The following is a 14,089-nucleotide window of genomic DNA, read 5'->3' as shown; positions in this document are numbered from 1 at the left end:
GTGTTTTTAGATTCCATAAGAAAAACTTCATAGGTTTCAAATGGAAATCGAAATTCAAACAAAAGAAGAAGAAGAAAAAACGACACGCAACTAGAAATGAATTTGCTGTTGGCAACGCCTCGAATGAGCGCTATTTTTAAATATCTGTATGCAGCGCTTGAAAATAGCTTTGCGCTGGTGCGAAAGAGACGCACGGATGTGTGCATGTGCGTATTTGTGAGTGCTGTGTCTGTGTGTGTGTGTGTGGCAATATCAAATAACCCAAAAGCAAAATGGGATTTTTTTGCTTTGCTTTGGCTTTGCCAAAATATTTGCTCGCAAAAAAAACAACAAATCTGTTGTTTCACCGTTGTACAATGAATATTGAAATAGCTGCCGTAGTGTTTAGCAAATTTTTCTTAGTGGTTGGCCACATATCTACTTGAGTTTTCCAAACCAGAAAATTAAATACACATTTTTCAAATCATTTGATTTAAGTTTTGATTTGGTACGAGAGCCGAAAGTATTTCAAGGACTCTTTTTTTTTTGGCTTGCCAATTGGCAACGAGTCAAGAAAATGTTTAGTGTCTACAGGTAACCAGCATACTGTCTGTATAAACATAATACATACGTACGCACATAAGTAAATAAATGCTTATCAGACAACATAAATTTAACACTTTTTGACAAATTATCATTTTCAAGCAGCTTTTTTGTTGTCATCAGCAATGCGTTGAACACTTAAATAGATAATAAAGGCGATGAGATACGCTGAGTAACAAACCCAAATATAATAAAAAATAAAAAAAGAAGATCTGTCACAGCAATTAAATAAAGAAATAATTCAAATGAAATTAACAGGAAAATTTCACTCAAACGCAGCTTTTTTCGCTCTCACTCGATCTCTTTAAATGAAGAGTGAGTGGGCGTTGGAGCTAAACGACTGCTCTCTTTTACCTCTGCAATGATCGCAGTGCAACACAAATACACTCAAAGATGTATGTATAAATAATAATGCTGACTCACTCGCACATGTGGTGCACAGCTGCCTCTGCCGCTGGCTAGGGGGCGCTGTCTCTCCCCCAACTAGGAACAACAACAACAACACCAGCATTAGATGTGCCGTTTGTTAGGCGAGAGAGAAAAAGAGATAGAGATAGAGAGAGCGACGAGTGGCATCGGTGAGCGGCGCATGGCCACAAAAATGATCGCATTTTCAAGTACAACGCCAAAGCAAGCAGCAAGCAACTGCCGAAGGGGCCGAGAACAGCAGCAACACCAGCAGCGCCGCCGCATGCCGCACATAATTACAAAGAATAAATTCAATAATAATTCAAATCAATTCAATCAATAATAAACGTTAATTCATTTTACCAAATTACCAAAAAATAAAACACTATTTTTATTTAACTCGATTTAAATAAAATTTTAGTGATTTTCAATTATATAAATAAAAAACTAAGAGCGCAAATTACAACAGCGGCAACAACAACCAAATAGCAACGCAATTGACGTCTATGCAAAAACGTCTAGCGGAAGTTGGCCAATTCATTAAATACAAAGCAACAACAAAAAATCTTCCTTTTGCTAATTTCAACGCGCGACTGAAATTTGAAATAAAGCGAAAAGAGAAAAATAAAAACTGTATTAAATCATCAATAAAAATAGAAAGACTCAAGCTAACGGTACTATTATGAGCACAACTGTTTGAGGCACACAATAACAAAAACAACAAAAACAACGCATCACGCACCGAGTCACAGACAACAACAACAAAAACGAGCAACTCATAATTAATATGTACGAAAAAACATTAACAATAGGAAATGCTAAAGTTAATAATGCATATGAGTGGCAAAAAGTGAGTTATACCAAAAATCAGGCACCGGCTTTTAAAACTAGACAAAAGCCCAACAACAACAACAATAAAAAAACAGCAACAATTCCAAAAACAGTAGAAAATTGTGCGAAAAATGCAACAAAAACACAAGTTGATCATTCAAAACTGAAACCAGCAACAAAGACAGCAATAACAAAAACAACAGCAACACCCACATTAACGGCTTTTAAGCCGGCAACGCAAACGCCGCTAATCAAAAAATACGTTGGCAACGCGGCACGTCGCCAAACGCTTGCACACCAAATCAAGCGGGCGCACCGCCATCTATTGACGAGCGGAGGCAACGATAAGCAGCCACAAAAGCAACAGCTTAATAATAAACAAACAAGTACATTAAAACACACCCAATTTGTATACAATGTGAAGCTTACCCATTTACACACAATAAAATATGCCTTACATTGTATACAAAAACAAATCAAAAAGCAGCAAGTGCACAGGGCAAATGTAATACTGAAGTAAAATGCAAACGCATTGCCCTGTGCACTTGACTGGTCACACTTTTCAGCCATCGATATCTTTATTTATGCAAATCAGCTGATTTGAGCGATATTTTCATGCAAAATATCGATATCGATATGTAGTAACATCAACAATTCCATATAAAGCAGGTAGCAGCGCAGCTGCTGCAGGACAGCAGCCAACAAAAACAACAAAGGCAACAAAACAGCAGCGTAACAAACGCTCAATAAATGCAAATAAACAGTTGCACTGCCGCAAAAGTGATACACAAAAGAAAAAACAGCAGCGCAGCACTAGCGATAGCCAAAAATCCGGGCTCTCCTCACGCTGGTGTTCCATCGAGGAGCAGCTAAATGTGCTGGATCAACTGCTCCACTACGATGAGCAGTCGGAACAATATTTAGCGAAACTCTACGACAATTATCAACAGCAGCAGCAATTGGACACCGATTCGGATAGCTGGAGTTGCGGAAGTGACTACGACTTGAACATCATGTCGCACAACAACAACAATAACAGCGCCGATGACGACGCCTTGTCCAGCACCAGCGGTGCAGGCAGTCACAGCACCAAGAATTCCACTTCACCACTGGTGCCAGCGTCGCTGAAGCGTCGTGGACATCAGCATCATCCGCGCTTTGCGGGCACCCGTCGCCCCAATGTGCCCAATGTGCAGGAAATACTTGCTGCTCTTTATCGCGGCGACTCCAAAGGTGTCCTCTCCAATCTACGTGGCGAGGTGCATCCAGAGACGGAACGGGACTCGGAGCCTGGTGTTAACCGCAGCACGCTGAGTCTGCCCTTGAGCGAATCTTTGACAAATTCTGTGGGCAGCAACAGTCCCACGCCCACCGATGAGAGCAGCATGATGGATGACACAACAACAACGACAGCGACTGCAATCCCAGCAGCTGCAGCAGATGCCACAGATGCTGCACCCACAATCAAGAAGAAAAAGAAACGCGACAAGGGCGATAAGGAGAAGTCAGAGCGTAAAAAGAAATCCACTGCATCCAGTGGCAAAAGGGAGCGCAGCAAGCGCTCTGCTGCTGGTGGCATCATGGAGCTGAGCAGCGATAGCCTTGCCACCGATCTGAGTGCGGGTGCCATTGATGAGGGCATTGTGGTAAATACCGAGGATGAGGATACCCAGGCACATGAATGGTCCAAGCTCCGCTGCACCAGCGAGGCAGCCGAAATCGTTGCCGAGCGCGAGGCTCGTCGCAACAAGGGACGCTGTGCTGATTATCCGGGCCTGGCATTCGGACGCTCCATCTTCAGCTCGGACACTATGATGAAGTTCAACATTATTCGCAACGAGCTGCATAACATTATGAACACACAGCTGAAGCGGGTAATTAGTGATTGGGTGGGGGGTTTCTTAAGTTACACATATTCCTCTCACTAATCATATTTCTCTTCTTCTCCTTTAAGCCACCTTTTTGCTGTTGCCATCATCAGTCAGCGTTTTAGCCCAAAAAAAAAAGAAAAAAAACTTTCAAAAGTTTGGTTAGGGTTGAAGCACAAGAAAAATTGTCTATTTTAGCTATGAATGCTCCAATTTGTTTCTGTTGTCTGCTCTTTTTTCGAGCACTCACACACACACATATATATATATATATACATACATTTGTATTCGTGTGCATTGCAAAGCGATTACGTCGTCGGCGTCGTCTTCGTTGCTTTCTTTGCTTTGGCTGCCCGCAGAATTTTGTTGGTTCTGCTTTAACCCTTTTGTGGCCCCAGCAAGTCGTTTGTCATTGCACTTTTTTTTTGCTCAACTTGTAAGAAATCTTGACCCAATTGTCTCATAAATATATAGACAGTACAGTGCTCGCTCGTTAATTGAAACACTTTCATATCAGACTTCGAGTTAAAATATTATTTGTTATTACAATATTTGAAAATTACCAATTTTTTATGGCATTTGGTTTGCAAAAAGATAAAAAAAAAAACTTATTTTTTGTGAAAGATAAGAATATTTATTCTAGTCATGACGATTATAATTATAATTCTCGAGCGATTACTGTAATACTTTTAGTCACTTGCTACCTGTCGCCAAGGTTTTCTTTCTACGTGTTAAGCTCTACACAACACATATGTTCATATATATGTGTACGCACATTTGCTTTCTCATTGCAAAAATATTTCAACTGTTTATCAGAAACAGAAAACTGAAAACAGCGCATATTTACTTAATTGCAAGCAATTGTTTAATTAGTTACGCAATTGCGCGCTCTGCATTTTGCCGGTTAACGGTAAACCGCGTGTGAGCACCTGTTGAGTTGTCTCAGCGTGGGCTTCACTCTATTCATCTCCCTACACTCTCTCTATCTCCCTCTCTTTCTCTGTGAATTTGACGTCGCCCAAAAAGGCAGCATATAAAAAAAACAGACTAAATGTTACAACTGCTACAATTATCTTTGTTTTATACACACCCCCGCTCTCGTTCACACATACACACATGCATACAAAATTGTATTCGTTGTAGAACTCCATAAAAAGCAACAGTTGTTGGCTCACAGCAGCTAAAAATCTAAAAAAAAAAAAAAAAAATCATCGTTTTGTACCCAAAAATGTAATTCTTTTTAAACATGGCTCGCCAATTCAATTATTATTTATATTAAATTAAATGTGCACACACGTTCGCTACGTGTTCGTTCTCGTTGCCGCAGCAAAACGCCAATGACCTTCGTACGTGTGTGTGTGTGTGTGTACCCCCACTTTGGCAGTGTGTGCACATTTTTTTATGAGTGTGTTTTTGTATGACACTGACGTTTACTTTTAATTTCTTTTCAATGCCGCCTGCGTTGGCCAAAAATGGGCAGGCGTGCTTATTTAATTGAAATTGACCATTGGCAATCGACAGTCGTCTGTGTCGTTTGGATTATTATCAGCAATTATGTCATTTGCCAAATACAAACTTGTTGCGCGCGTTGCAACCTCTGCCTATCGGTATCGACTTCACTGACATCGATATCGAGAACATTGCCCAGACTAGGATTTTGACAACCTGCTGTTGGCAACACCAACAGCGAATGAGCGCCTCGCAGCGACGACTGATTAGTCATTTGCGTTGCTCCTGCTTGCGTGTTGATAAGCCTGATAGAGCGCCGGCATTATATGTTGTATTATACAATTATCTTGTTTGCTGGCAGGGGTGGGTGGCGAAGAATACGAGGGTGAACAAACACACATATATATTTGTAGATAGGTCGCTTACTCATTGCCTCTCTCATATTGGACAATTGGCCAGCCGTCGTTGTCGCTTGGAATTTTGCATAATATTATTTGCATTGGAGAGCCAAATACAAAAAAAAAAGGCAAAAATCTCAAATATTTCTTCACTAATTAATGCAAACAACAACAAACATGTCGACTAAATTTTTAGCGGCTTTAACAGGTTTTCCAGCGGGAAAGCCGCATGTATATACACACATGCTAGCGCACTCGCACTCACACACATGTGCGTCTGAGCGACACGACACTTATAGGCGAGGCACTGTGAGACTGGAAAGCCGCACACACACAGACAGCTGTTGTCTCTCTCACACATCGTACAAACCACCACCGCCGCTTGATAGGCATGAGCATGCAAAGTGTTTCAGCGGTTCATTTCCAGTTACGTACTCACAAATGCCAGTCGCAGACTCGCGTCGTTTCATCGTCTTCGTTTCTCTCCGTGTGTGTGTGCGTGTAGTTTCTGTGCAGCTTACTGCCACTTAATATATCCATATTAATATTATTTAAACATCCGATTCATATTCCAACATAAATTGTGTATCAAGTGTGCCACAATCTAAACTACAGCCCTGCACATAAAATCCAAGAAAAAACGAAAAAAAAATACCCGACAACGAAGCAAACCAGTCGAAGAAGAAGAAGCAGAAAAAAAGCAGCAGCAGCAGAAGAGAAAGAAGAAAAAACCGGTGGTTAGCGCATACTCTTCTCTTGTCTGCGTTCCGTTCTACGTGCTGCGTCGTGAGTGTGTTTGTGTTGGTGGTTCACACACAGTTTGTAAATTAAATATATATTGTATATATATATTTGGTGCTGCCTGCCATATAGAAAGAAATTTGTATTTCGATAAAATACATAGTGTGCTTCATAATAGTGCCTACTGCCAGTAATAAATACACATACTAAAAACGTATCTCATCTGCCAACGCAAAGTCCAAGTGTAAACACTTAACAAACAACACCCACAACAACAACAAGTACAACAAGAAGAAGAACAAGCAAAGCACAAAAATGACGACCAGCATTCCACAAGGTACACTTTTGGATGTACTCAAGAAGAAAATGCGTCAGACCAAAGAAGAAATGGAAAAGTATAAAGATGAATGCGAGGAATTTCACAAGCGACTCCAGCTTGAAGTTGTGCGACGCGAAGAAGTAAGCACACCCACCCACCCCCAAATTTAATTCAACATATGCGGCTACTTTTGGTATAAAAATTACATTTGAATTTTGCATAAAAACCATGGCTCAAATTGGTCGCTGAGCATTTATTTGCTCTCTCTCTCGCTCTTCCTCTGTCGTTAGTGGTGCCAACGTTTCCAATGCAAATACATGCACACGTACAACACACACAGACGCACTACAAATGCAAGACTGTCACAAACATTCGCTCTCTTGAGTTCTGGCTCTCCTTCTCTCTCTCTTTGTGTCTCTCGACACATTTTGTGTTGTTTTGTTCCTCGTTGGTTTTCCTGTCGCCTTTTTTATTTGACTGTCTTTTGTTATTACGAATTTCAATTTGTTATATGTATGTGTGTGTATGTGTATGTGTCTGTCCACAGGGTGCTTCTGGTTCTTCCAGTAGCTGTTGTCTTGTTATATTGCCACTCTTTTCTCTTTTTATTTTAAATTCTTGTTATCTGTGTGAACAAATTCATTCACCTTTCAAAATTGTATGTTCTTGTTGTCTTATCGGAGACGAACAGATATATTTACATAAGCATATTTTGTGTGCTTTTTGTATATAAATAATTTACATAAGCTGGCACGAAAGCATCAAAAAACCGTAGAATGAGGAAATCTTTAGTGTTATTTTTTCTTTGTGAGCTTTCTCAGCCAATACAATTAAAAACCGGCTCTTTTATTCAGTTCAGTTCAGTGCTACAGCATTTAGCTGGCTGTGTTCTAAATTCGATTAATTATGATTTTTACAACAAATGGCTTCTTTCTATGTGTGTGTGAAGCTTTTTTGGCACAAGCCCAATAGAAAATTTGATGTGCGCTTAATTCAATTCTAATTAGACAATTGCACGAGCGAGCATAGGACTAGATGTATCTGTGTGTGTTGCGTGTGTGTGTGTGTATGAAATCACAATCAATTGTTGACGTCATTTTGCTGGTCGTGTTTCGAGGAAGTTACGAACCTTTCTTTAATTGTTATTATTATTAAATTCAATAATAGTTATACCTATAAATAACACTAAAATGAAATGAATATGCCACACAAAAAAAAGGAAAAAAAAAACAAATGACACACCTTGAAAATCAATTCATTTTCATTGTGTCCATTCCCAATTTCGTGGCATATTTTGTCTGTCTGTCGGTCTGTCAGCTGGCAATGCCCCGTTAGATGTTAGTTTTTGAGTTGATTTTTCTACTCGCTTTTGTTTGTCAAGTGATTGACATTTAGTTCAACCCCTTCTTTGCTGCACAAAATCCAAAAACAAAACATAATGTGCTTTATTGTTGTTATTCTTTTGTTTTTTTTTTTTTTGTTTTAGACAATGCTTTTTCAATGTCATTTGTGTGGCATCACCACCACCGGCAGCAGCAGCAGCATTCATCCATCGGCTCCCCTCTCACCCCTTCCTCTTGCTGTTGTCATGCAATTGAACACTGATAATTTGTGACAAATTGATTTTGATTTACTATCTATTTCGCTCTCCGCTGCTGCTGCTGTCATAAGTGAGTGTATTTCGTAATTTTGTGATTACAACATACACATGACAGCCAGCAGCTAGACGCAAGCTAAGTGCTATGAAACGCCAGCATATTTTATGCTTGAGAGATCGCCACTTTTACGCTTTACAAGTTGGAAGTTGTTTCTGCTGTTTTAGTGTTTTTATGTTATGGTTTATTTTTTTGGGTTCATAATTAAAAATGCATCATAACGTTAAAAACACACCCTACGCACTCACTCGAACGTAGCAGTCGTCGCTCGTCTTTGTTTTTTTTTTTGGTTGCCACGGCGATTTTTGAGTCAACTAAAATATATTTCAAGGTGTGGGTGACTAAGCCATCAACAATTTTTTTTATGTGATACAATTTCTCAGTCATGGAACTTTTGCATACTCATAGCTTTTCTTTTTTTTTCTTATTTTGCCGGCAGTTTTACACAAACTACCGCGCTGCCCCCTCTTTTGCGCCAAAACTTGTTCCGTTCGACTCTGCATTTCTTTACGCTAAAAAGCGTTTAATCTTCAATACGTTTTGTTAATGAGTTCAGAGCGGAGACCACAAAATTTGCTTTGCTTAGTTCTATTCCTGTCTCTATCGCACCCACTTAGCGTCGTGCAGCCGGCGACTCCCGCTATTTTTAAACGAAACGAAACTCAAGTTGAGTATATTTTTTTTTGGCATTTTTTTTTCTGTTGCTTCATCAACGGTTTTGTTGTGTGACTTTCGTATGTGTGTGTGTGTTTTGGAAAGCTACGCTGCTGCTGTTCCCCCTATACAATATGCTCTTTGCATGTATGTGTGCGTGTGTTTCAAGTGTGTGAATGTTTTGTATGCTGCCTGCCTTCCTATCGACTGTTTGGACGATGACGTAAGCCAAAGCGGCGGCGCGCTTCGCTTACATTTCCAATTCATAATCACACGATACTTTTACGAGAAGCGTCCGTCGTCGCATTCTGAGCGTCACTCAATCAACGTACAAATGTATGAATACATGAATTGTATGCATGTATGTGTGTATTAGTATTTGCATTAGTGTAAATGCAATGCAAAATTGGCAATATAGTTTAGCCATCCAGCGTTGAGTGGACCTGGTCTACTGGACTGGAGTGGACTGCCTTGTCCAATCGATGCCGCATTTGGTCAAAGCCGTTTTTAACCATTTTTGGGCGTGTGCTGCACAAACATTTAATTCATTTCAGCGTTTGTTGTCTCGTTTTCACTCGCTCTAAAAGGTAATCGCATCGCGGCGTCAATGTCAAATATTTTCCGTTCTTTAATGGGCATGCCGCTTTATGCTGTTTTATGCTTTGTCTTATCTTTTTGGAAAAACTTGCTTGATGAGAAAAACTTCAAGTTGAAAATGTTTTAATTTTCGGCAAGGTTGCTGGTTATTTTTGAAATAATTTTTTTAAGAGTTGACGTCACTCTGCTGTTGATGATTAGCTGTTGCCTAGTTTTTGGGGATGCCAACTGTCCGTGCGAGTGTAATCGATATATCCCTTGTAGTGAAGATAAGCCCAATAATTGCCTAAAATATTGACGGGCTTCCTTCTGTGTTTTTTTTTTTGTTCCTGTTATTGATTACACACGCAAGCAAACAAACATATTTATTTGCCTGCTTGGGGGGGTTGACGCCGAGGACGACCTTGCTAACTCAACTGGCTAAAACGGCGACTCCGATGAAGAATGGCGCAACGAAAAGGTGGAGAAAATCAATCTCTAATTTCAGATGGAACTCAAGCTGCGGTCGAAAAGAAATTGAATCTCCGAAATATTATTAAATACATAGTCAGTCAAAAGAGAGAGCGCAAAACTTAGGGACCCATTTATTTCTTATACCAAAAGTAGCAAATTAGGAAATGATTATAGTGTATTTCTTGCTTTAGCATTAAGTTCGTAAGTTAGTTCTTAATAAGTATTTTATTTCATTTGTAAGCATCTGTACGTTTGCTATATTGTCTTGTTCGTTTCGAACATCAAATATTTGTTTTATAGGCCGAATCTGAGGTTGCTGCATTGAACCGTCGCATTCAATTGCTCGAAGAAGACTTGGAGCGCTCTGAGGAGCGTTTGGGTTCCGCCACAGCCAAGCTGTCGGAAGCCTCTCAGGCCGCCGATGAGAGCGAACGGTTAGTACAAAATTCTCTTTTTACTTATCTCAACTTTAATTTTCGAATTTATATATATACATACCAAATATAATATTAATTGATAAGTCTACAGCAGCCTACATAAGCAGAACTTAAGTATCTATCTACGGTTTACATATCATATGAGTATGTATGTTTATTTAAACGCTCTTTTATAATTGCTTTTAAACAAATTTAGGATACGAAAAGCGCTTGAAAATCGCACAAATATGGAAGATGACAAAGTAGCTCTATTGGAGAACCAATTAGCACAAGCAAAATTAATTGCTGAAGAAGCTGATAAGAAATATGAAGAGGTATAATTATGAAAATCCATATATTTCTTTCTCTCTACGTTATTAGGGCATTAGGGTTAATAGGGTTATCTTCTTGTCGTTGTTTTTTTTTTTTAATTTTCATCTCTTATTCTTTGAGGTTAGGTGCGTCAATATTACCGTTACTAATTAGGTTGTGGGTTATTTAAACTGCGCTCTCAAAAAACACAAAAAAACGAAAACAGGGTATATATATTTAAGATCCTTTCAACTATTCATGTAAACAGCTTTTAGTTCTTAAGCCCAACGTCGTCGACCGCAGCCAACAACAGCAACGATAATTAATCACACTGGATTAAAAATTGCATATATATAAATATTATAAAATCAGTTTATATTTATGTATATATACATACTGTTATCTTTTTGTATACAGCATGTGTGCCTAGCTTATGATAGTCTCTTAGTAAATCGCTGTTTTTAATAATTAAGTCTACAGCATATAATTTGTTTGTTTATCAAAGAAGCTAAAACATTGCCTTGTTGTGTGTTGCTTTATATATGCCGTGTAGAATGGGCATCAAAACAATTTTACACTTGGCTCTCAAAATGCTTAAAGTAGAAATATAAAAAAAAAACATTGCGCTACACATTATTTTTCCAACTGAAAGCCCTACACTAAACTTTAAGTAAATAAATATAATATATATAGGGTCATGAGATTTTTATGGAACTCCACACAATGCACTGTTTCAGCTACTTGTAACTTTTGTAATAATTGTATTTTTATATTGACTGATCTGTAAGACTCAACAAGCAACAACAAATTCTTGTTTCTTTTGCAAAAAATATCTCTAAATCTTGATCTATGGAACCACAAAAAAAAAAAAAAAAACCAACGATGAAAAATTCAAAACAAAAAACATTTTTCGTATGTCCGAAATTGTCTATGTTTGTTGTGTGTACCACTGCCGAATCCATGTGTTTGTCATAATATCATCAACAACAACAACAACTCACACTTTCGACACCGATGTGGATGTGATGACGTCGAATGATTCACGTTTTTTGGGCGGCTGTACCACCAACATAACATAAAAATCCAATCATCGATAAACAACTTGGTCACTGTCTTCTATGGGCATGGTCGCAACGTCGTCATCCTATAATCTATCAAAAATGTATATAAATATATATATATATATATATGAATATATATAGTGCTCGCAAGATTCTTGAGAATCGCGCCCTTGCCGATGAAGAACGCATGGACGCACTTGAGAATCAGCTGAAGGAAGCGCGTTTCCTTGCTGAGGAGGCTGACAAGAAATACGATGAGGTGCAGCTAAATACCAATTTAACTATGTTAAGCAATAATAACAACAACAGTAACAGTAAACCACAATACCACTTAAATATAACAACTGCAACTGCAACCAACAACAACAATAACAATGCAACTAGTACTGCTGCTGTTGTTGGTGAAACTTCAACTTTATCCTCCACACCAACGACAACAACACAAAGCGAACACAGCAACAACATCAACAACAATGCCCACAAAACTAATGATACTTGATCTGCCAGCTGATTTCTATGCCAAATGAAAGTGTGAAGCGTTAAATTTGGTTTGAATCGGAATCCCCGAGTATATATACGCATATGTCTGTATATATACTTATATATATTTTGGCACAGGAATCAGCAGCAGTTAAAACTCAGGTGCTGATATTGTAAAACTTGTGCTAAAAATCGATGATATGATAATGATGATGCTGATGAATTAATGATGTTGATAAGAGTGCAGCTATATAGCTATAGAAATGCTGGCATGCCGCTGCCTTAGCCGCCCGTTAAACAATATATACTTATACATAAATATATATATATATATATATATATATATATACATACATATATATATATATAAAGAAACATGAAAATTATCGGCTCTCTTAGTTGATCCATTGTATCTATGTATATATAATTGTATGCTAAATCTGCAATTTCTTTTTCTGAACAAAGTCTAGAACAACATTTGTGTGTCTTTTGTAAAAATGAAATGATAAATAAAAATACGTATTTATGTATTATGTAAAGTCAATGCTAAGCGATCCAATACAAAAATTGTGAATGTACTCAAAGTTTACTGGGAAGCCTTAAAAAAATATGAATAAAAAATCAATTGTTAAATTATATGTAAACATATCCAAACTAAAAGCGAAAAATTTTCAATTGCCCAATTTGGCCTTATAATATATCAATTATACATATATATTTTTCTATTCTATTGTATATTTAATATGTAAAAAATTGGTTGGGTTTATTTTTTGTTTTTTTGTAAAAATTATTAATAAATGCAAATGCAAATGTGTAAGGCGTAATTGAATTCTAAACTACATACGTAAACCACTAAATATATATAAAGTCCACTCAGATATTGCATATTCTAAAGCAATTATGTAATACTTATTAATTTAATAATTTAACTCAATTATAACATTTTGCAATAAAGTTGATAATGACAAAATCTATTTATTTAATGATGATACGTTGGAGTTCTGCAGAACATTTGTTTTCTACTTGCAGCAGTTGTACATTAAAAAGAGAGGAAATTGAGTTATTTGTTAGATAACGAACTTTAGCTTAGGGTTGCCTTTAAGCTGGCTGGAATTAAGTAACACAGCAAATTAATTAGTTTATTAGATATAGATTATGAGGATTAAAGATTAGCTGAGGCTGATTTTAATATGAACCGCCTTCAATGCGAATTTGACAACACGATTTGGGTTTCAGCTCGATTTGGTTGCCACAACCTCAATTTATTGTGTTAGCACATTATATCTGGCTGCTTACGTGTTTCGTACGTCAATCAAATCGGCTAAATGAAGGCTATTGATAAACTGCCAGTAACGATAAGCAACGCCCTGCCGCCTATCTATATATTTTTGTTGTTTTTTGTTTCGCAGAAATTGAATGGAAAACAGAGAAAAACAAGAAAGACAAACTGCGGCGAGTTGTGGCTGATAAGCCAAACCCCGAGTGTGAGTGGTGTGTGTGGTGGTTCCCAACCATAAAACACACACACACACGCATACATGCGCATATGTGCTGAGCGAAACGGGAATTTAGAGTCGGCCGTTAATTTGTATATTTAGCGCTCAGCGCAATAGTTTGCCATTGTGACATAAGCAGCTGAAAAGGAGAAAAAAAGTCTTGCCAAACTCTTTGATGATGCATCAAATAATTATTTGACCCAAGCAAATGAATATGACGCTATCTTTATATATATATATGTATGTATTTATGCAGCTCTCTTCGTGGCTATGACTCAGACTCAGTCACTCGCGTAATGCGTTTGTCTCTCTTTTGGGGGTCTCTGATTTTTCGATGCGTGTTGCATTTTATTTATTTTTTGGCCACAA

At 37.9% G+C, this 14,089-nt stretch overlaps 2 protein-coding genes across 15 annotated transcripts in view; both read left to right on the top strand.

Moving 5' to 3' along the window:
* Positions 1 to 14,089, top strand: part of LOC6562990 (tropomyosin-1, isoforms 9A/A/B) — a 28,724-nt gene that overhangs the window by 4,897 nt on the left and 9,738 nt on the right. For 6 of the 14 annotated variants that reach the window (XM_043214913.1, XM_043214912.1, XM_043214910.1 and 3 more), the window contains exons 4-5: positions 10,256 to 10,389; positions 11,886 to 12,003. In XM_043214913.1, the coding sequence (XP_043070848.1) occupies positions 10,256 to 10,389; positions 11,886 to 12,003 (252 nt within the window). Of the gene's footprint in view, positions 1 to 5,411; positions 6,737 to 10,255; positions 10,390 to 10,588; positions 10,707 to 11,885; positions 12,004 to 14,089 lie in introns of those variants that run through there. The other 8 variants (XM_032736957.2, XM_032736951.2, XM_032736955.2 and 5 more) reach the window with 4 other exon arrangements.
* LOC116805398 lies at positions 1,448 to 3,928 on the top strand. The gene is made up of 2 exons (XM_032736949.2): positions 1,448 to 2,207; positions 2,488 to 3,928. The coding sequence occupies exons 1-2, from the start codon at positions 1,778 to 1,780 to the stop codon at positions 3,747 to 3,749; spliced, it is 1,692 nt and encodes a 563-aa protein (XP_032592840.1). The 5' UTR covers positions 1,448 to 1,777; the 3' UTR covers positions 3,750 to 3,928.

Source organism: Drosophila grimshawi, unplaced genomic scaffold (assembly GCF_018153295.1).
Source record: "Drosophila grimshawi isolate 15287-2541.00 unplaced genomic scaffold, ASM1815329v1 contig_311, whole genome shotgun sequence".
Classification (NCBI taxonomy): domain Eukaryota; kingdom Metazoa; phylum Arthropoda; class Insecta; order Diptera; family Drosophilidae; genus Drosophila; species Drosophila grimshawi.
Note: the sequence above shows the minus strand (reverse complement) of the source record. Positions and strands in the feature narration are given on the sequence as shown.

Coding starts and splice junctions, on each gene's coding strand:
- LOC116805398 (XM_032736949.2), top strand. CDS start 1,778: ATGTACGAAAAAACATTAACAATAGGAAATGCTAAAGTTAATAATGCA. Junction 2,208..2,487: donor GCTTAATAATAAACAAACAA/GTACATTAAAAC, acceptor TTCCATATAAAG/CAGGTAGCAGCGCAGCTGCT.